General features: G+C 47.2%; 1 protein-coding gene across 1 annotated transcript; it reads right to left on the minus strand.

Annotated features, from left to right (window-relative positions):
• Positions 1–3,963: 3,963 nt before the first annotated feature.
• On the minus strand, positions 3,964–20,786 carry MEDAG (mesenteric estrogen dependent adipogenesis). Its single transcript, XM_061133092.1, has 5 exons — positions 20,416–20,786; positions 10,098–10,207; positions 8,359–8,471; positions 7,620–7,905; positions 3,964–5,171 (listed from the first exon to the last, which is right to left on the minus strand). The coding sequence occupies exons 1-5, from the start codon at positions 20,691–20,693 to the stop codon at positions 5,047–5,049; spliced, it is 912 nt and encodes a 303-aa protein (XP_060989075.1). The 5' UTR covers positions 20,694–20,786; the 3' UTR covers positions 3,964–5,046.
• Positions 20,787–23,552: the final 2,766 nt, after the last annotated feature.

A 23,552-nucleotide genomic window follows, 5' to 3' on the forward strand; every position in this document is an offset into this window, starting at 1 on the left:
TCCTGAATATTCATTGGAAGAACTGATGCTGAGGCTGAAGCTCCAATACTTTGGCCACCTGATGGGAAGAGCCAACTCACCCGAAAAGACGCTGATGCTGGGAAAGATTGAAGGCAGGAGGAGAAGGGGCGACAGAGGATAAGATGGTTGGATGACATCACCGACTCAATGGACATGAGTCTGAGCAAACTCCAGGAGACAGTGAAAGACAGGGAAGCCTGGTGTGCTGCGGTCCATGGTGTTGCAAAGAGTCAGACACGATTGAATGACAACAAGCTTCCAAGGGTGCTCGGAAGGCAACCAGCTGAAGAGGGAGTGGCACCCAAAGGCTGACTGAGGTCCCAGAAGCAGGGAACGGCCTGTGTCCTTCAAAACCCCTGAGAACTAGGTGTTTGTTGCCTTTCTGTGAAAGATGAGGGGGAGAGCCTAGCAGAAGGCCCAGCAGCCACTCTGGGAAACTTGGGCTCCACCTGAATGCGCAGAGAGTGCACTGAAGTGGATTAGGCAACAGCGTGAAGGGTCAGGTCGGCAGTTTAAATAAATCCTCTTTTCTAGGAGTAAGAGAGGCAAGGTTCCATATCCCCTGCCAAGGTGAGTCAATCACACAGAAACTAAGACATCGAGTCTTCCAATACGCCTTTGAAAGAGTTTTGAATGGATCAAAACCAAATGGGGGCTTCCCAGGTGGTGCTAGTGGTAAAGAACCCACCTGCCAATGCAGGAGACTTAAGAGAGGCAGGTTCGTTCCCTGGGTCAGGAAGATCCCCAAGGAAATGGCAACCTACCCCAGTATTCTTCCCTAGAGAATCCCATGGACGCAGGATTCTCTCCGGCTGCAGTCCATGGGGTCACAAAGAGTCAGACACGACTGAAGCGACTTGGCACACACACGAAACCAGTTGAGAGTAGTTGCAGCGAATGGGTTAAAGGTTAATTGGTTATTCCCAATTTAAAGGATTACAATCAATTTCTGTCTGCCACACACATGTACAGAAGAAGCATGAGATGAAGAAGTAAGGACAGGCGTGGGTGGTGGGGGGAGGAGACATCAAGGAAAGAACACTTGAATTTTGTCTGTGTAAGAGAAGAGAGTCTAGTGGGGGAAGAGGGAACAGGTCAGGTAGAGGGTTATTACCTGAAAGGAGAGAAGAGTAACCAAGTTCACAGGCCAAGGCCAAGGAGCCGCGAGAGAGAACTTGACCCTCCAGGGAGGGTGGATGTGGCCCCAGCCTGGAGGAAGTATATGTGCCAGGAAGTGGTCCCCAAACTGAGCATGTCTGTCACCACCTGGGCATCTGGTGAGGACACGGGTTCTGAGTCAGCAAGTCAGGGCAGAGGGTGGGGAGAGGGTAAGCTTCTGCTTTTCTAATAAGACCCGCAGGTGATTCACAACATTTGAGATGGATAGATCTAGAGCCTTGTCCCGGGACCAGCAGCCTTGGCATCACCTGGCAGCTTGTTAGAAACACAGATGCTCAGGCTCCATCCAGACCTCCTGGATCCGGATCTGCAGCCTCACCCTCAGGAGATTCCAGGGCACATTCCAGCCTGAGAAGCTCTGCTTCGGTTAACATGAGATGTGAGTTTGGAGTGAGAGGGAGTGGGAAAGAGTTGGTGGAAGACTCGGCTGGTGGCTGCTTCCAAAAGCCCAGAAAAGGTCACAGATATTCTTCAGCGATGCCAAGTGCTTTGGGTACCAATGTGATGAGTGGGGTTTTTCTGACTTGCTTGTTATATTTGGGCAAAAGATTTCCTGTTACTATGTGGTATGCAATGCCTTTATTTTTATTCAAGTCTCTTCATGTAAAAAAAAAAATACTGCCATTTCTCTTTTAGCTGATTGATTACCTTGTAAAACATTTCCTCAATTTCTGTGATGGACTCTGTGTTATTAAGGGCTCTCTAGAGAAACAGAACCAACAGTGTGTGTGTGTAGAGAGAGAGACTTAGTTTAAGGAATTAGCTCCCACACCTATGGGGCCTGGCAATTCCTAAATCTGCAAGGAGGCCAGAGGCCAGGCACCCAGGATGGCCCGGGGTAGAACAAGGTCCAGGTCTTCCTGAGGTCACCTGGTTCCTGTCTGCCACCAAGAGGGTTGTGGTTAAGCAATCCAAGAATGACTGCTATCCTTCCACTGAGAAATCCAGAAAAGAAAATCCCATACTAGTCTCTATTAGGACAGTCCAGTTTAACAGGGTAAATTCTAAGCTCTGCTTCTAACTTGCCACTCACCAAACTCACATTTTATTCAAATAAAGCCATAACAGCAAGTTCAGACCTTTCATTCTATCAAAACCTTGTCAATCGTACATATATGTCACCTTCCTCCTGGGCCACCTCTGTTGTCTCTTAAGAGTAATTATTCATGCCTTACACTGTTGGTTCTCTCAAGTTTATTCAAGCCATGAGTATCAAGTGTGAGCATTCATTTAAAATCTGTTGGAACAGCATTTATCCTTCCAAATGAATGTTCTCTTCTTCAAAGTAATCATTTATTATAATGACACTGCTATTGCTTAAAGCATCTTTGAAATGTGTTAGAAGCTCTGTTCAGAAATTGATGCACATTCTTTTGAATTTCTTAAATACAGGTATAACTTTGCTCTTTGAAGATAGACTGAGTACTTGAAACAGAAGACATTTGAGCTGATAATTAAGGTAGGCAATCGAGTTAGGCAGTGTTATCCTTTGGCCAAAATTCAAACTCTAACCATGAGGTAATAAGAGGAAAAAACCCCCTCCTTCTGTAGATAATGTCTGGATTTACATTCTTTTGGAACAAATTAATAGCTTCCAAGGTGACTCTTTCACTGAGAGCTTCTGTAATCTGTCACTTGGATAAATCAATCATTACGTATTTATCTTAAAACTAAATTTTACACTTACATGTCATTAATTTTATCACCAAAACTGGATCATAAGCATTTTAGATGCTTTCATTTTTGAATCTGTGTCTGAGCACTGATACTATTGTTCATACTAGCTGAGCACCTGTCTGTTACAAGACTACATGCGTCTTGAAAGCAAGGGCCATGTTTCAGGCACCATTTCTCAACAGCCCTCGGCTTCGCTGGTGGCTCAGACGGCAAAGAATCCACCTATAGTGCGGGAGACCTGGGTTCAATTGCTAGGCTGGGAAGATCCCCTTGAGGAGGGCATGGCAACCCCCTCCAGTATTCTTGCCTGGAGAACTCCATGGACAGAGGAGCCTGGCAGGCTAAGTCCATGGGGTTTCAAAGAGTCAGACATGACTGAACAACTAACCACACACACATATTTCCTTAGAGGCAGTGGACAAAACTTTGCTAAGTGCATATCGAATGAGTGGATGCACTTGGTTCCAAGTCAACTGATAAAAAAATTTTAATGATAAAAGAAAACTTTTAGATCTTTAGTCCATTCCTGGAGTGATGACTGATGGCTTTTCAAAAAAAAAATGGACTTTGTCAATTTTTGTGAATAGAGTTTCTATTCCCTTTGGGAAGCATATACTATTGGATATCCACCTAAGATTTGTGTGCTCTGGTATAAAACTTATTTGATTGTTAATACTCTTCATTTTGCACTGCATTTGAATAATAAACATTTACCATTTTCTGTTATTAAGGAAGATTCTCCTTTTCTGAAACCTCAGCATCAGTTTTTTCGTCCAAATACTTCATAGACTTGTTATTCAAAAAAGGCTCGTTTTAAAAAAAAATTTTTGTTTATTTATTTTTGGGTGTGCCCTGCAGTATGTGTGATCCTTGTTCCCTGACCAGAGATCAAACCTGCGCCCCCTGCACTGGAAGCACATAATCTTAACCACTGGACCACTGGGGAAGTCCCCCAAAAGGCTCTTCCTGAGAAAGTAGCTATAAAACCACAATTCTTACTGTAAGTAAGTTACAAGGCCAACATACCACCTGCATAGCATGATGGAATGGTCACGCATATTGGTCACAAATTTAATCAGTTCTATGTTGAATGTTAAGGAAAAATTTAATTGCACAAATATGGCACATACCATTTCAAATACAAATGAAAGGACAATCGGTGGTGCTATCAAAACGTATCATACAGGAACATTCTTTAAAAGGATAAGAAAATTATACTCGGGACCCATAAATCTTTCTCATTAGAAGCCTATGTAGCAATTCATTCATGCAGATTTTTATATGTAGATAGGATGATTTTTTTTCTTTTTGAAGAACGCCACTGTAGCTATGAGATGAAAAATGTATTGATGTGACTACAATGTATTATGGTAATGCATAGCTTTCTTCTATTTTGCTTTTAGTGTTAGGATTGCTAAAAGCTTATAAAATACCCAACTGACATTATGTGCTTTTAATAGAGAGGACACGGCCGCATACATTATCCTTCTCCTGTCACGTTTGGTGTCGCATCACCTGGCCTCTTTCTACACAGGCCACTTTGTTAAGAGGGAGACCAAGGGAGTTCAGATTTCAGGCAGCGGGGGGCAGGGTTACAATCGTACCATCCTGGCCAGTCCTCCATCCAGCCTCACCTCCGATGTTTGTCCTAAGGTTTCATCCTACCAGCAGGATGAAAAACCGACTTGACTTCTGGAGAAAGAGGTCCTGGACTTTTTTGCTCAGCCCGGTTTGCAAGACAATGGCACTCCTAACTTCATACTTGCTGGGTTTAGGTTCAGACAGGGATGTCCCCAAGCAGAGGGCCAAACCTGGAAACAGGAAGCATCTTGGGGCAAAATTTGGGTAAGATGGCTCCGCCTGGGAAGCTCCCAGGATGCCAGGGTATGAGGTGCCAGGGTATGCCAGGGTATGATGCCTGCTGCTTCCCTCTGGCTCTTTGCAGAAGCATTCAAAGGAGAGGAGCCTCCCAGCCGTGGGGCCAAAGCCTCCCATCCTGAAGTCAGCTGCATCAGGCTGCCAAGGCATCGTCCTTGGAAATGCAAGGAAGGGGGCCCTGTCAGAGGAGAGGGTCTGGAGGTACCTGCCTCCCCCCCTCTCACGTCCCCTTAGCCCTCGATGCTGGCACAGGCCTGGGGTGTAGGAGGAACTGTGGAACATCCAACCTAATCAGATAAATGGGTTTGGTGTCTCCTCAGATTCCAGAACGCATGGAAATGGCAATTCCACCACAAGAGGCTCCATCAGAGATGATCTGGGTGACAGATTGCAGTTAAAAACTTCATCTATTGAACCTGAAAAAAAAGTTAAAAGGGCCTGCATTATTACCATTTCTGGAAAACCAAAACCAAAACCCAACAGTACTTAAAACCCACACAACATCCAACGTAACCATTTCAATGTGAACAGAGAATCCTGGCTTCCCCAGAAAATCTCAAAAGACAGAAACATGCTACTTGCTGTTCACCAAGATGACGCAATGGTCACTTGCCTCTCCATGGAATGGGCATGCAGGTACCATTTCTCACTTAATGACAGAAGGCCCACAGGTGGGGACCAGATGCCAAGGACAAAGGTCAGTTTCTGAGGAGACTCTAACTGATCACCAGGGCAGAGTCAGTGGAGATGCCTGCCTGGCCACTGATGTGTTGTGGCTAGACCACCTGAGGTGCATAATTATGGCTCAGATGAGCCTTGAGGAATCTTCCCTCCCCTGCTCTGGAGTGGAAGAGGGCCCCAGGGCTGGCTCAGAGTAAACTTGCAAGGAAACACTGCCCAACTTCACACACCCCTCGGTATCCCCGGGATAACCAGTGGACGCCCAGGCAGCCTGCAGGACAAAGAGTGAGCGATGGTGAAACAGAGAAAGCCTGCCCAGGCTGCCCTGGCCAGTGGGTGAGGCTGGAGGGTGTCCAAGGAAGGACCGGACATCTGGTTTGGGCACAGCCAGGCAAAGTAATCTTCCCCCAAAAGGATAAGCATATAAACCTCCCCCTCTTCCCACCACCACACATGGCTGCGATGGAACAGAACATAAAGGCATCTTTGTAAGGAACACCCAGACAGACAACATAAAGCAACATGGAGGGGGAGATGGGGAGGAGGAGGGAAGGCAGGAGGGAGGGAGAGACACACAGAGGGAAGCTGCTTCCAGGCTAAGAAATAACCAGGAGTAAGCTTTCCTGGTGGCTCAAATGGTACACAATCCACCTGCAAAGCAAGAGACCTGGGTTTGATCCCTGGGTCGGAAGATCCTGGAGAAGGGAATGGCAACCCACTCCAGTATTCTTGCCTGGAGAATTCCACAGACAAAGGAGCCTGGCAGGCTACAGTCTTTGGGGTTGCAAAGAGTCAGACATAACTAAACAATTAATACACACTTTAAGCATTTTTGCTAGAAACACTGGAAGAAAGCAACTGTTATTAAAAACAATTAGTGAAGCATCTGTATTTAAAAAAAAATTTTTTTAAAGTGCAGGTTCATAGAGACTGGTGGATTTTTTGGCTTGTTTGAGTGTTTTTCTTTGTTTGCAATTAGCTGCAAGAGTCCTGGTTCAAGGAAGTTGCCTTTCAGCACAGACTAGCCTGGGACAGAGGGCAGGCTCAGCAGAAGACAAATCCAGACAAGACTTGACTGGTGTCACTGTCTGAGCCACACTACCTGAAAAGTCTTACCAAATCCTGGGGAGGAGCTACTGCATAGAAACTCCAGAATGCACCAGATATGACCTGCAGTTTGTTAAGTGAAGAATTCTCAAGAGTTATTCTTTAGTGGCCTTAGAAACCCTGGAGAACCTTCCAAATATACTTTTTATAATTTTATTGATTTTATTTATTTTCTGACTGTGCTGAGTCTTTATTGCTGCGTGGGCCTTTCTCTAGTTGTGGCGAGTGCCGGCTACTCTCCAGTTATGATGGGAGGGCTTCTCATTGTAGTGGTTTCTCTTGTTGCAGAGCACAGGTTCAATAACTGTGGCGCAAGGGCTTAGTTGTTCTGAGGCATGTGGGATCTTCCCAGGCCAGGAATGGACCCTGTGCCTCCTGCATTGGCAGGCAGATTCTTTACCACTCAGCCACCAGGGAAGCCCTCAAACATTTTTAAAGACGGATATCTTGACCACATGTCTTCCTCCCCTAACCAACACATTTCCCTAACATTCTGCTGCCCTGAATATGCACATCAGGAAAGCATCATTCTTCTTTGTTAAATTATTGTTAAAAATACTTCAATGAGCATTAACATGTATCTATGTTAATAACATATTTTAAAATTATTTTCTGAGTGTGCCACACAGTAAAACCGCTGAGAGAAAACCTTAAGGAGCCTAAAAGGAAAAGTCACTATATTCTTTTTTAAAAATTTTACTGGAGTGCAGTTGATTTACAGTGTTGTGTTAGTTTACTATATTTCCTTTTGGTAGTAAATGTTTCTCATGTCTTACTTTCTGAAAAATGTGATATTATATTTCCCCTTTATCAAGAGGCCTTTCCTTTTCCATTAATTGATTCTTTTCTTCTGTGATATTATTCTACCCTGTAACTATTGTTCTGGGGGCACTTGAGAACTTTTTTAAAAGGTCATATTTATTTTTTCATTTTAAAAAATTTTCTGGCCCCTCCACACGGCATGTGGGATCTTAGTCCCCTGATCAGGGACTGAACCTCACTCCCTGCAGTGGAAGTGCAGAATCTTAACCACTGGACCACCAGGGAAGCCCCTACTTCGAGAGTTTTTAACATACCTCTAGAAGTTACACTGAATTTTCGATCAGAAAAACTGCTCCTTCGGATTAAAGGTTCACTCATTTTTTCCAGAAATAATTTAATGGTCTCCTTCTTTTCTGGGCTTGTACTTGACAAATTTAGAACTTTTCCATTCACTTTTACAGTGGAATTGCTGAGCCCAAACCAATAGAAGAAATCAAACAATGCATCGGCTTTGAATTCATACGCAAAGCTCAAATCGTCTCCGTTAACAACTTTGTTTCCTGGTGGGAAAAAATTCTTTACTGCCTCTTGAAAATCAAACTGAAAGAGAAAGAAGCATTTAATTAATTACATGGATATGATGATAACATTATATTATAGACATACATTACCACACAATTATAGAATTAACAGCTGTCCAAATGTCCAAAATATCACACCCTTTATTTCTCTGACATAATTTTAAATAGTTGCCTTCATTTAAAAACAAACAAACAAATCTTTGCCTTTGCATCAAGTTCCATCAAGTTCAAGGTAAAGACCTTGAACTGCTTGGTCAAACTGATATTTATTCTTACCCCATTTCTCAGAAGTTGCTAGAAACTAAGTTCACTTTATTGGTTCACAGTGATTGGTAGTGATAATGCAGCAATAGAAAATGTCAGCCTGGATTCAGTTAAGTGAGAGTTAAGCTCTAGGGACTCCATCCTGGCCTGAAATGCCCAGAGCCCCTTCCGTGTGTTGGCAGCCCTGGACTAACACAGGCCAGCTCACCTGCAGCCGGTAGCTTTCTCCAATCACTGAGGAAATGACCATGTCCATCCCCTGCTCTATTTGTCTTCTTATCTTGGGATGCCTCGTGTTCACAAGAAATGCGTATGTCCTTTCTAGAAATGAGGAAGCACAAGTCAAAAACAAGGGTGCACTCGTGACCTAGACCTACTTCTTAGAGAATTGCCGGCTTTCTGGTACCACCAAGCCAAACAACATCAAGGGCTCAGATGCACTAACAAGCATTCCTTGTTACACTGTGATCTGTTCCCGGCCCTCCTGCAGAGAAGGGCATCCTAACTTTGAATTATGAAGTGAGCTGGGGATCTGAATGACTCTGAACAAAATGAGCAGAGAATCGGCTCGATGAATCTGAATGAGGATGGGAGTGTTTGAGGACGTCTCTTTGGAATTTGTAGGCCCATTCTTACTCTCCTGGACTCATTTTTAAGAACATTTTAGAAGTAAGTTTAAGAAATTCTAACGCTATCATAGAACTTATGCTCGTGACTCTCTACATATCACTTTGAGCAGGAGGAAGATGGGCAAATGGAGATATTTTCATACTGGAATTTGAGTTAATTTAGTTGCTATCAGTTTGATTTCCTGGAAGAAACAATAAAGAAATATCTTTGAAATTTGAAGGCCACAGCATGAAACATGAAAGCATCTACAAGCATTTTTTTTCCTTTAAAATTAATTTTTATTGAAGAATAATTGCTTAATAGTGTTATGTTAATAGTGTACAGCAAAGTCAGTCAACTATGCGTATATATCTCTCCCCTCTTTTTTGGATTTCCTTCCCATTTAGGCCACCACAGAGCACTGAGTAGAATTCCCTGAGCTATACAGTAGGTTCTCATTAGTCATCTATTTTACACATAATATCAATAGTGTATATATGTCCATCCCAATCTCCCAATTCACGGCACCCTCCCTTTCCCCACTTGGTGTCCAGACCAAGCTTTGCAAATACCATTTATTTTCTTTATCCCAGTTGTCTCATCTGTGAGAGAGAGAGAGAGAGAAAACTAGGATTCTCATCTGTAAGAATCCACCTGCAATGTGGAAGACCTGGGCTCAGTCCCTGGGTTGGGAAGATCCCCTGGAGAAGGGAAAGGCTACCCACTCCAGCATTCTGTCCTGGAGAATTCCATAGACTGTATAGTCCATGGAGTCGCAGAGTTGGACACGACTGAGCAAATTTCACTATCACTATCTCATCTGTAAAATGGGGATGGTATAAGTACCACGTAGGCAGGATGACCAGGCATCCTAGGTATGCCTGAGTCAGTTCTAGTTTATACCTTTGTCCCAGCATAATTATTACAGTTCCTGTTTTCAGGCCAAAAACGTTCTCCTTTGGATGACATGCCCCACAGGGTTGTTGCCCAATTATTGACATTAGCTCATTCCTCACAGGAGTGTTTGATACGGGGTAGACAGTATGATATATCATCATCATCATCACTCTAGTCATTTTTGCAACCCCTGCAGGCTCAGAGATCACTTCCTGCCAAGACAGGAAGTATGAAAGAAAACTCAGAGGCAGATGACTTCTGCCGCAGGGTCATTTACAGGGTTGCTCTGCAGGCCTCTGCTGATGGCCTAACCCATCAAGCTTCCAGCCTAGCACAAGCTGACACCCTCTCTGCTTTCTCCACGTCCGATTTCTGCCTCATCAACAGGCCACAGTCCACAGCCCAGAAAGGCAGAACCAAACCCAAACTTTATACACCTACCTTTCGAGGAGTCCTTTTTCGTCTGTACATGAACAAAGAAGAGCATTGGTTTGCTCAATATAGTTTCCCTGTAGTCTTTATAATCGCAGTAGTTTGTCAGTTCCACATATCTGTGAAAAAAGCAGAGAGGATTACAAATGCTATGTAGCCTCCCGCTGAAGTCAGGACAGGCATGTACTGGACACACGCCTGCTATGTCCACAGACTCTCCAAGGGAAGTCCTCTAAAGTGTATTCTTCGGGAGGCAGCCAGATCTTGTATCAAATAAGTAATTCCCCCGCCCCTGGTTGACTGATAGATCAACAAGCCACCCAAAGGTGGCCTGGGTCTGGGGGTGCCCGGCACCAGCACTCAGCTCTCAGGGGCAGTCTTTACCAGATGATGACCACTACCATCTGTTTGGGCTGTAAGATAGCAGTGTGTGTGTGTGTGTGTGTGTGTGTGCACGCACACACTCAGTTGTGTCTGACTCTCTGTGACCCCATGGACTGTAGCCCACCAGGCTCCTCTGTCCATGGGATTTTCCAGGCAAAAATACTGGAGTGGGTTGCCATGCCCTTCTCCAGGGTATCTTCCCGATCCAAGGATCAAACCCTCATCTCTTGCATTGGCAGTTGGATTCTTTACCACTAGCTATCTGGGAAGCCCCCAAGATAGCGCTACCAGAGCACTGTGTATCCCTGGATTGAGAATGAATTATACTTAATAAGTAGACTTCTCAAGGTCTTCTCCAGTGTAGTCATCCTGACGGATGGATCTGAAATTTTCCTTTCCTTCTCTTCCTCTCTTCCCTTTTCTAATCCTGAGATAAACCCAGCCCCCTCCAGAGATGCAATGTTCACATGAACTACTTCACATCTCCCCCGATTGTGGGCTTGTACAGTTTTAAAAAACTAATGTACGATTTCTGCCCAGGGCCCTATTCAACTTAGCCTCCTTGGCCTTAGTTCATTATTCCAGCCCAGGAAGATCTTTTTGCTTTTTGACTGTGCCTTCCAGCATGTCAGTTTCCTCTCCCTACTCTACACATTTTCCAAGCCGCCTTTCTGTGTCTCTACCTACATTGTTGATTTAAAAGAAGACAGATGCAAATTGGCTTCTTTCAAGAAGATGGCTAATTTTCTAACCAAACCCAAGTTCAGAGGCAGCTTGGACACAGGTGGGCTGAGAGGTACCCAGCAGGCTGGGGGATGCGTCTGCCCCGGGCCCTCTTCAAGACAGAGCGGCCTCCCCACTGATGGGCATCACTGTGAGGTCTGCATGGGGTGAATGGGGGGCTTTTGTCATAGCGCTCTGTGTTGGCTTCTAGTCTCAGGCAGAGACCGCTCTTGCATTTCTGGCTTGTGGTCCTTCTAGAACCTGACCTGAAAAATCACAGCCTTGGGGACCGCCTGCAGCTGGGGGGCTCTAGCCACAAAATCCGCAGCCTCCTTCATCAACCTGCTTAGAGGGGCCGGAGCTGGAGACCTAGACGGAAGGCTGGGTCAAGAGCAGTGGGAGAATTTCTCTACCCCCGAGTCAGGAAAACACAGCTTCCGCTCATCTGCCTCCAGCTCCGTCTCTTAGAAATCTGTGTCATCATCTTTTTTTTCTGGGATTGTCAGATCTGATATTGAGAGCTTTTAAAACCTGACCCCCAGTGGAGCACCTGAAACGCTTCCTGCCTTCTATTTCACCAGGCTTTTAATGCGGCCTCCACCTCCCAACCCTGGGCACAGAGGGGGCTGGTGATTACGGGGCTGCTCCCGCGATGGGTGAGGGGGACACAGGCTGGTGCATCCAGGCAACGAGAGGGGGGGCCGGTGTCCCTGTTCAGGGGTGTGGGTGCGAGGGGGCAGGAGTTGGGGAGAGGAGGGTTGGGGTGGAGAAGGGGGGAGCCACGGAATGGACTGGGTGAGATAACACAGATGCAGACTGGGATCTGCATGGCTCTTCCTCCGCGCCTCCCCCACCCCGACCCTTCCTCGGCAGAACAGGGTGGAGTGAGCACGGGCTGAGCGGCCCCTGAAGGGCAGTGTCACCGTTCTTTGTCCCAGCTGACCAACTGCCAAAAGATCCTGGAGAAAGGAAGCAAAGGAGAAGGAAGGAGGAAGGGAATGGCCCTTTGCTGGGCTCCTTCACTCTCATTCACTCATCCACTAAGCCTGGGTGCTGACCTGTGCCTCATGCAGCTGAGGCGCTCAGGGCCCAGGAAGTGGGGGTGGGGTCTCAGGCAGCAGTGCAGGGGTCCCCCCGTGCTCCCCACCCCCTCTGCCATCCATCTATTCGGCTGCCAAGGACCGAACACAGGCAGGTGGGAGTGACCAGGGAAGCAGGTGAGGAGAGGCCAGCTGGTGAGGTCTGTGATTTCAGGGGGTGTGAGACAGGGCAGAAGGAGAAAGAGGAGGAAGAGCTTATAGCAGAAGAAGCAAAGACCCAAGTCTGACTGGTGTAAACGTCAGAGAGACACATGCATGATGCTGGGCCGGGAGTACCACCTGTGATCCATCCAAAGCAATTTTCACACTCTCCCCACCTTGATTACCGTGGAGTGAATTCATGGTCACTTAAACACTTAATATTTCCCTCAAGGTGATTCCTCTGCTCTCAATAGCCACGGTCTTACAGTCACTGTCTAGGGCGTGAGTGCATGTGTGTAATACATTCAGAAAGCCTGCAGTTTGGACTACCCAAATGACTTGCCTCTGCCTACAAAATCGATTGATGTCTCATTGGAGGTATCGTTGGCAGAGAAAAGATAAAAATCTCAACTTGGAAACAATCACTGGCTGGGAAAATAATTGGTTTCCCCCAGAATTCCGCAGAAGAGGCTTTTTCTGAATGCTACTAGCCCTGATCAAAGACGAGGGACTTGGAGGAGGGAGGGGAGGGTGGGGTCTTCTGGAGAGTCACATGTTGAGTTAAATGCATAACCTAAACATGAGTCACTTCTTCTGGAGCCTGAATTTAATAAGATATCCTGAATAATAGGATGACGCTCGACATCATTTAATCTTCCTTTGATGATTTAGAGGCACTTTTAGGATCTTACCCGGGCTGTCAACAGCATCACAGAGCAGTGCCAGTTATCACTGTACCACAGATGTGAGAAAATGCTGCTCATGCGAGAGCTCTGATAACAGAATTTACAGACAAGATTATGGCAAGATCCCTGCTTAACGCTCTATTGAAACCAGGTCGCAAAGAAGAAATATCCCCTTACATTCATCCATTCCCAACCTCCCAGATATGGTCCAATTGTTAAACACTTCAGAATCACAGTGGAATAAATAAATGGGAACATCCCTTTTGAATTCAGACAGATGCACAGACACTGCCCTTCAGGGGCCCGCTGGTACAAAATTTGGATATGCAAGTCACTAAGATACAAAAAAGACTGAGGACCTAATTGTTAAACCTCACAGGTCTTCAAGTACCTGACATTCAACTGCCAGTTTTAAGATGAGCCTGACTAGACTACCTTAGTCTGATGAGACTAGCTATCTCATCTTTCATTATGCATATTTCTGAACTGCTAATGCAGATATTGCTCCTGTGTCCTGGATATTTATTATATTTGCTGAAGTTATCCCTAGGGAAGAGAAGCAAACAGTTGAAGAGAGCTTTATTCATTTATTTTTTTTTGAGAGCTGCTTTAAACTCTGATTTCTTCAGTGCTTTTATTCTGGCCCTAGAATGCTCCTAGGTCGGAACTTTCTACACCTGGGTTTCATCAAGGGATTGAAAGGCAGAACACTGTGATGCAAAAGCATGGTGGTTTAGTCACTAAGTCGTGTCCGACTCTTGCGATCCTGTGGACTGTAGCCTGGCAGGTTCCTCTGTCCATGGGTTCTCTAGGCAAGAATACTCGAGTGGGTTGCCATTTCCTTCTCCAGGGGATCTTCCCAACCCAGGGGTTAAACGCAGGTTTCCTGCATTGCAGGCAAATTCTTTACCAACTGAGCTATGAGGGAAGCCCCAGTGGAAAACACAGTGATTCAAAATAAGAAGATTTAATTTGCATCCTGATTGACTGGCTGTGTGAACTCAGTCCCAGAGCCACAGTTCATCTTGACCTTGAGTGAGTTACTTAACCCCTCTGATCCGGTCCCCTCATCAATAAAAGGGATATAACAGAATCACCTTCCATTTGATGATGTAATGTGCCCATAACATAGACATACAGATGTGGGCTCATAGTAGATGCTCAACAAACATTATTAGTGTCTTCAATTCTGGCCAACTCTGCTGGCCCGTGGGTGAAATTCTGTAAGCTTCTGACACACAGCCAGGGCTGTGTTCATTCGTGTTACCAGGAAAAGAGGACTATATAAGTATCTGAAAAATAAATGAGTAAGAATTTCTCCTCCCTCAATCCCATTTCTTTCCTCATCTTTTAGTTTGGAATGTTAAAGGGAACAATTTAATGAAGGCAGTATCTGAAAGAACCAAAAAAGAACACTGAATTTTTGCTTCTAGCAAATTAGGAGTAGCTGAAAGATTCCCCACCCCAAAGATACCTATTCTTCTCCAGTTTCCTTCAGATTTTACATCATCTTGGAATGATTCAAAAGTCACTCCAAATTTTCCTGGCCCCTGACAATTTAAACTGGCTTCCCTCATGGCTCAGCAGTAAAGAATCTGCCTGTTAATGTAGGAGACTTGGGTTCAATCCCTGGGTTGGGAAGATCCACTGGAAAAGAAAACGGCAAACCACTCCAGTGTTCTTGCCTGGTGAATCCCATGGACAGAGGAGCCTGGTGGGCTACAGTCCATGGGGTCACAAGGATTTGGACACAACTTAGCAACTAAATAACAACTGACAATTTAATACTCAAAGACAAATAGAAATTGAAACACATGGCTCACATCTGTGAGTGTGTTCATTTCTAAAATATGTAGGGAGGAATAGAGAAAAAGAGGAATATATTGGATAGTCCTTGTGTAAAAGGCCCAGAAATTGCTAATAGCTTCCACAGTTCTTTGCTAAGAATTTACTAAGCAAAAGCTTACAAGGACATTCTTTCCAGTATCAACTTGTTAGTTTTATGCAAAACCTCCCCTACACACTCAAAACAGTTCCTTTGGTTCATCATCTCACCTTCTTCTTCTGCCCGACTCTTGTGAAATAAACACAAATTTCAGATTCATCATTCTAATGTCTGTGGCTCTAATCATTGATATGCATGTTCAGTCATTCATTTCTGCAATAAACATTGACTAAGCAAATATAAGGACAAACCTAGACAGTGTGTTAAAAAGCAAAGACATCACTTTGACAACAAAGGTCCCTATAGTTAAGGCTATGGTCTTCCCAGTAGTCATGTACAGATGTGAGAACTGGACAGTAAAGAAGGCAGAGTGCCAAAGAATTGATGCTTCCGAACTGTGGTGTTGGAGAAGACTCTTCAGAGTCCCTTGGATAGCAAGGAGATTAAACCAGTCAGTCTTTAAAGGAAATCAACCCTGAACACTCTTTGGAAGGACTGATCCTGAGGCTGAAGCTCCAATACTTTGGCCACCTGATGCAAAGAGCTAACTCACTGGAAAAGATCCTGATGCTGGGGAAGATTGACAGCAGAAGGAGAAGAGGGCAACAGAGGATGAGATGGTTGGATGGCATCACCAATTCAATGAACATGAGTTTGAGCAAACTCCAGGAGACGGTGAGGGACAGTGAAGCCTGGTGTACTGCAGTCCACGGGAGTCAGACACAACTTGGTTACTGAACAACAAAGCACCTACTATGTGCTTGGCACTGGGGACCTAACGAAGAAAATAGTCTTGCTTTCTAGAAGCATACAGAAGCCCTTAGAAGAGGGCTAAGAAAACATACCATTTCAATATGAAAGGATTCACAACTAAGACCTCATTGTTTATAGTCTGATTATTGGACTTACAACACTGACATCACAGGGGAGCTTGTAAAACTGCAAAATTCTGGGTCCCTCTTCAGTTGTATCTGATCTGAAATCTGTGTTTTAACAAGCTCCTCAGGAGACTTGTAAGCTTATTAAAAGTTTGAGGAGCGCTGGCCTAGGACACAATCTCTGTTACTCAGAGGCTTACAAACTAGTTAATCATTCAAACACACACAGACCAGAGGAATGCACAGTGCTCGGCTTCCTTGTGTCCACAGGGCTACGTCCTGGCAATGTAAATAGGAAGAAGCAAAGCCAAGAGGCCTGGAGTTAGAACCATTTACTGAGCTGAGTCAGGTGTAGCAGAAGGGTTGTTCTGTCAGGCCAAATAGACTGCCAATGGGTGGGCAGGAGGAGGAGACGGGGGCCCGGGTGGGGGCAGGGAATCATGGCTTAGCTAAGCCTTGGGGACTGTGGGTAGCTGCATCCAGGCCTGCAGGTGTGTGTTTGCAAGGACTGGAGTGTGGCTGGAAGGACAGAGCCAAGCTCCCGAGGAAGAAAGCATCAATGGCTCGTGGGTTTTTTTTTTTTTTTTAATTGCACCTGGTCTTAAAAAGTATTGCAGCATGCATACTCTTAGTTGAGGCACATGGGATCTAATTCCCTGACCAGGGATTGAACCCAGACCCCCTGCATTGGGAGCTCAGAGTCTTAGTTACTGGACCACCAGGGAAGTTCTGTGGCTCATGGCTTTTGAATCACCCCATCTGGGTTTGATTTCCGCCTCTGTGACTTCAGCAAGTATTTTAACCTTGTTGAGGTGCATATTCTCACCTATAAAATCTGGCTGACAAGAGGTGCCCCATGAGGAGGCTGAAAGGTTAAATAGCATGTGAAGCATTTGGTGTTGGGGCTGCTTGATGAGAACATAAGCTGACATTGGTCCTGTGATGAAGATGTGCCACTGACTATCTTCAGGACTTAACAGATTTTAACTCTGAACAACTTATAAAGTTGTTGGCATTATTATTCCCAGTTTACAGCTGAGGAGACTGAGTCACTGAGATGAAGTAGCTTTCCCCAGTCACTCAGCTAGTAAGCAGTGGGACTAGGGTACAAACCAAGGCGGCCTGGTCCCAGCGCTCATGCTTGTCCACACTTTGCTGTTGTTCAGCCGTTCAGTTGTGTCTGACTCTTTGTGACACCACGGGCTGCAGCATGCCAGGCTTCCCTGTCCTTCACTGTCTCCTAGAGTTTGTTCAAACTCACATCCACTGAGTCAGTGATGCCATCCAACCATCTCGTCCTCTATCAACCCCTTCTCCTCCTGCCTTCAATCTTTCCCAGCATCAGGGTCTTTTCCAGTGAGTGAGCTCTTTGTATCAGGTGTCCACACTTACACTGAACTGAATTCCATAAAAATCATAGTTCAGCACATGAGAGGTTATTACTTCATCAATACCACTATGCATTCTGTTTAAGGGGCTGCTATCCTGGGCAGGTCATTAAATCCAAGGCTCAGACCTAGGGCCAGAGCAGAGGATTGGTTGTGTCAGAAGTCCACTGAGCACAACAGTAAGGGTGGCCAGGCTCCATGTGGAGATGCTTCTGAGAAGTGGGACCGGGCCGCAGACAGGGCCCAGGCACCTCCCACCCACCGCGGACAGAGCTGACGCTCTCCCAGTGACAATCTAAGTATGATCCAACCCTGACGCATCCTCCCCTGAGTCTTTACCCCCATGCGTCTCCTCCCCGCCTCCCCTGCACTTCCTGCCCCAGGAGGCTCACCTCAAGGGGCTGAGACCATCACCCAGCTAAGAGATGCTCAGATCTGAGCAGAAGCAGGTCACAGTGCTACTTCCAGTGACTTCCTTCAAACCACTGGACTTACTTTCTCTCTTAGGCTGATTATATGTGTACTGGCTGATGTAATCCCAGTCATTTATTTGAGGTTCAGGAAATCTATGAGCGTGCCGCTGTGTCCTAGAGGAAGCCAGAATTATTCCAGGTTGGAAGCAGCTAGCTGACAGCCTGGGCTGTAGTTAGACAACTCTGCAGAGAGGCCCTGACCCTGCAGTTAACCGGCATCTCACCCGGGGGAAATTGCTTAATCTCTCTGAGTCCTAATTTTCTCATCTGTAAAAATGGGAAACAAACAATGGCACCAACTTTGCAAGCTTCTGTGAGACAATAGCTGTGAAATACTTTGCATCAATGCTGAGACTCAGGTAAACATTAAAGAAAAATGTATTTGCTTTTTTTCCAAGCAGCCTCTTACATGCTAGAGGACCGCTGAAAACAAGGGGTTAGAGCTCCTCTTTGTCAAATGTTGGCCATCACATCCCACTAACAGGCTGCATTACAAGAAAAAAGGGAAAGGTGTATGTGTGTGTGATAGTTAATGGTAATTTACACCTGGTACCCTGAGCAAATTTCATTTGTAACATGGGCGGGAATTCTGAGCTTGAATCTGGGATCTTTAGAAGTGTGCCAGAACTTACTGGGAAAGAGTAAATCATGCAAATTCCTCATCAGTTAAGTTGGCTAGAAATCACCAAAGGAAGGAAGGAAGAAAGGAAGAAGTGAAGGATAGCTCAAGAGCAACTATTTTGAGACAGGAAGCTGCATCTATCTTCAAACCAAAGACAACTGGGTAAATCTGTGCCAGTTTGAGAAGCAGCAACTTCAGATACCTGAATTTTGACTGTGCCTCTCACTCCTGATCCACATGAGGGGAAAACCTCTCACTGCCATCCACAACTGTCTTCCCCTTCTTTCTAGAAGGCTCCCTCTGTTCAGAGCAGGTTCCCTCCCAGTCCTGAAAGAGGACTGCACACCCACCTGCCACAGTCTGTCCCCCAAGAGGAAGGCAGGTTGTTCCACCTCTTGAATTATTCTCAAGTGCACCTTGCCATTCCCAGGTACAAAAGCCCTCACGCTATTGCTTAGCCCGTAAGAACCTTGTATTTGCTGATTCTTCTTTGCACCCTGGTCTCTGTCACCTTGTTATTGTTTATTCTGGACTCCAAACTGCCGGGGGAACCACTGCTGTTTAATTTTCCCTTATGGAGGAGGTGTTCAAAGCAAGAGTTTAACAACCAGACTTCAAAACCAGTTCAAGTTTTGCAGCGCTGTTGGCTGAGATCAGGGGAGCCAGCACTACCTAAGACCTAACCTGCAGCTTCAATTAACTCTGGACATTTTTATTTTTCATACTCTGTTCTCAAATACAATGCTTATCTTCTTTTTAAAATCTCTGCAAATCTGATTTCTAGCTCAGTTCCTACCACCATCCCCTGCTTATGGCTTGGAATTTTCAATTCACTCAGAAAGGGAGAGATTTTTGCTGGGGAATCCTGTATCAGGAACTCAGTGAAAGCCCTCACTATCTTTTGAGTGGAAAAGCAAGGTGTTCCCCAGCAGCTTTGAAGAAGGCATTTTAAATATCTCCTTTGGTTTGCTTGCCCCTCTTGACTTTATTCCACCCATAGGGTGCCCAGGGCTGCTGTCTCTCCCTGGAGCAAAGGCTTTCTAGCTTAATAGCTGTCTGCTCCCTCATCTCAGAATCAACCTGTCCCACTTCCTGATACCCAGCTCCACAGCACAAACGCAAGCTCCCCACCCCGCAGGTGACCTCTGGAGGCACCCGGTGACCTCTGGAAACAAGAGACCCCAGCAGAACCCAGGGTGAAGCTCCCTCCTCCTTTGCCCTCCCAAAGTCCGCCTCAGATGGGCTTCAATCCTGCTGCCTTCAAGTCCCCTAGGAAGGGCTTCAGGTATTTTTCCACCGCACTTAAACATTCTGTGACCCTCCATCAAGTTGTTTTGGCCCCAGCTCTGCTCCTGGAAGCCACACTCACTGCATTCATCCTCCCAGAACGGAACTGCCCACTCGACAGCCAACTGCCCACTCGACAGCCCACATGGCCCCAGGGTTGGACTTCACGGGCTTTGGTTCTTTCTCAGACACGATTTATTAATTTTTTTTTTTTTTGAAAAGGCAGTGAGGCTAAAGATGGGGAACTGTAAACTTCTGCTTGCTCTCACCGGGTCTCCTCTCTAGCTGATAGCACAGAAGAACCTCTCCCCGCCCCTCCTCCCCCCAGGCTAAAGCCAGGGTGTGAGTCTCCGCTTAGCAAGGGTGTGCCCCCAGTTTGAACTCATTTTACCCGGTTAAGGAGCCAGAAAATAAGAATAATCAGCCAGTTCCGCGCTCCCCTCCCTGCCCACCCCCCACCACCCTCACGGGCAGCTTGGACAGCTGTGAAATGTCGGTGCAAAGGGCAGAAAAAGCCAGGGCAGGGGGAGCTCCGCACCTCTGGGTGATGTTAGCAATGAGAAAAATCTAGAAGTGTGATGGGGGGTGGGGAGGGTCCAGGCTGGATCTCTGGAAGTGAGGCATGGGGATGGGGGTGGGCAGCGTGGAGGCCTCGGCGGGAACCAGGCGGCGGGCCGGGGTGCGCGGCGAGGCCACCCACCTCTTCATGTAGCCGCTCAGGCTGTAGAGCTGCCCGTCGAGGCGCACGAACCCGTCTCCGAAGACGTTGAAGCCCCCGCGCGCGGCGGCGGGCTCCGCGGGCGCGGGCACCACGAGCTGGTCGCCGCGCAGCTGGAACGCGCCGGGCTGCAGCCGCAGCAGCTGGCCCAGGGGCAGCAGGGCCAGCTCGCAGTCGCACGTCCACAGGCTGCGCAGCTCCCCCGACGAGATGGACGTCAGGCTCGGCCTGGCCGCGGGCGCGCTCTCCAGCCCCGCCATGGCCGGGCTTCGCTGTTGATGGCCCACGGGGAGGCGCCGGCGCCCCGACTCGGTCCGCCCGGGACCCCTGGACGCCGCTCAGGTCCCCACCGGCGAGGAGCGCAAAGCTGCGGCCACCGCGCGGAGAAAACGGCCCCGGCGCCGCGCGGCCCTTTTATCCCTCGCCGAGCCCCTCCCGGCCCTCGGGCACGACCCCAGACGCTCCGGGCGGGCGCGTTACAGCATCTCAGGACTTGGCACGCTCCCGCCCGGCCGCGCCCGCTCGCGGCCAAGGGTTTACTCATCTCCCTGGGGTCCGCCGCTCCACGCCTGGGGCTGGGCCCGCCCCTGCCTGGACACCGTGGGGGTTGGAACACACACTGCCAGGGGACACTGGCGCGGGGACAGTGCCAGGACGGAGGGAAGCGTCCATCGAGGGTGCTGGGTCAGGCCCGAGGTGGGAGCCAGGGCGCGCAGCTCGCCCAAGGCACCACACCTCCGCGCACGGGTTGAAGCGAGGCATGCATCCCTTTCCCCGGCTCCCCACCTGGGGCCCTGGGTTGTGGGGCAGCGCCGGATCTCTGATCCCTACTCCTATGCCCCGCCCCCAAGCAGGAGTCAGATGCCAATCACCGTCTCCTATCCTTGCTTTCTGTTTTTTCCCTTCTAGATTATTCCGTGAATCTCCCCTGCTCAGCCTTTCCTTCGCCTGGATTCCCTTCCATGTGGAAATCCCACTGGTCATCGTGTCATTTTCCCACAGTGGCTTCGTGAATCCCCTGTGGATTTCATCACTTCATTCTGCTTGCTTCTCTGGCAAGGCAGACCACGGGGGTGTGTCCAGAGCGGGGCTGAGGGTGGGGAGCCGAAGGAACCCAGGGGTCCTCTCCTCCCCTGCCTCCCCAGAGGCTGAGCCCCTCGAGTCCTGGAACACCTCCGTGTGTTCAATCTGGAGATATTTGAGAGTTAGGTGTGGCTCGTTTTGTGCAAGGCATGAAAGGAGGGCTTTCCCATTCAGTTTAATTGTACAACTATTTCCAAAATATCTACTAGGGGACAGGCAAAGAGCTAAATTCTGAGAAAAGTAGGATGAATAAACATAAGCCCTGCCCTTGGCTAGCCTGTGCCTGTCTTTCAGTCGAATCCGACTCTTTGAAACCCTGTGGACTGTAGCCCACCAGGCTCCTCTGTCCCTGGGATTCTCCAGGCAAAAATACTGGAGTGGGTTGCCATTTCCTTCTCCAGGGGATCTTCCGGACACAGGGATCGAACCCTCGTCTCTTATGTCTCCTGCATTGGCAGGCAGGTTCTTTACCACTAGCCTCAACTTACTGTCTAATAGAGAGGTGGACAAGCAAGCATTCCAGTGATTCTACCACACTGAATGAAAATCTCTGTTGAGGATAAACCTGAATTTATGGGAGGAGAGTCCAGTCTAGTGCTGAGATGCTGGGAAGACTTCCTCAAGTACTGTAATTTAGGACTGACTCAAGCATTTCCCGAAGTTTGAGTAGAACTTAGAGAAAATCTTTAACTTGTCTTTGTGTGCCCCCACCAGGACCCTGCATAGGTTTAATCATGTGAAATGAGGTCTTTCTGTCACATCTCATTGGATCTCAGAATATAAAGAAGCTCCATTCACTCCTTCCTCCAGACAAGAGTCCCTTTGCCCCAGCATCTGTCTTTATGGCTGTGTCTTCCTGAGCAAATCTAATTTGTCCAGCAGGCATTGATACCGAATCAGTCTTCTGCAGGAGGAAGAGGGCATCTGCCTGGGAAACAAGCCCCTGAGGGCGTTCTTTCACAGGGTGAAGCCTGGGGGTCACTGCACAGGAGGTGGGTGTGGAGGAGGCTGAGGCTGTAGGGGAGACCCAGAGCCTGGGGCTGTGTTCACAGACAGGGAGGTGGCACCAGGAGTAGACCCAGCACACCCTACTCAGGTGTTCATTCATTCTCACCCCAAACACTGCTGTGGTTACTGCTGCCCACCAGGCACCAAAAAAAAAAAAAAAAGGACTTGATGAAGGTGAGAGCTGGACAAGATGCATGGACCAAGGATGAGGGCAAGATCAAGAGCGGGGTTGATTCTACCTGGCAGGTCCCAGGAAGGGTTCTCAGAGGAGGTGACCAAAGGGCTGGACTCTGAATAAAGGATCAGAGCATCATCAATAAGAAGTTAGGAGATAGTGGGCCAACCCTATGCAAAGGAGAAATTAGGGGAAGAGTAGAAAATTGTGTGACCAAAGAAGGTGACACCTATTTAGGGTGCTGTTTTTGTTATTCAGTTGTTAAGTTGTGTCTGACTTTTTGTGACCCCATGGACTATAGCCCACCCAGCTCCTCTGTCCATGGGGATTTCCAGGCAAGAATACTGGAGTGGGTTGCCATTTTCTCCTCCAGGATTTAGGGTGAGAAGGTGAGTTTTGTAAGAGATGAGACCAGAAAGGGAAGGTGGAGCCAGATAGCGATAGGTTGTCTGAATTGTCTAAGAATTAGGATTCTTAGGGAACTGAGGAGCCTTTGAGTGCTTTGAAGGAGGGAAGTGGCATAATTATGGCTGAGTTTAAATAGATGCTTTCAGTTATGGCCACACAGAAGAGGTTTTGAAACAGGAAGATTGGAGGCAAAGAGACCAGGAGATTGATGCAGTAGTCTAGGTAAGATTTAATGAAGATCTGACACAGCAGCTGTGAGAATGGAAATGACAGGATGAATTGGGGACATTTTTAAACTAGAGTCAGCAGGATTTCATGAGCTAATCTACAGAAGATGAAAATGCAAGACAAAGGAGTAGAGATGCTTTTAGTTTCTCACTCAGGTACCTCAAGGGTGATGACAGTAATGAGGTCAGAGGTTGTGGGAGAAGGAGCAGATTTGGGA

Source organism: Dama dama, chromosome 30 (genome assembly GCF_033118175.1).
Source record: "Dama dama isolate Ldn47 chromosome 30, ASM3311817v1, whole genome shotgun sequence".
Lineage (NCBI taxonomy): Eukaryota > Metazoa > Chordata > Mammalia > Artiodactyla > Cervidae > Dama > Dama dama.

Excerpts from the sequence above, each read along its gene's own strand:
- MEDAG (XM_061133092.1), bottom strand. The coding sequence starts at position 20,693 with ATGGCGGGGCTGGAGAGCGCGCCCGCGGCCAGGCCGAGCCTGACGTCC. Across the intron at positions 10,208-20,415 it reads CTGAGCGGCTACATGAAGAG|ATATGTGGAACTGACAAACT; the intron begins GTGGGTGGCCTC and ends CTTTTTTCACAG. Across the intron at positions 5,172-7,619 it reads ATTCAGTGTAACTTCTAGAG|GTTCAATAGATGAAGTTTTT; the intron begins GTATGTTAAAAA and ends CTTTTTTTTCAG.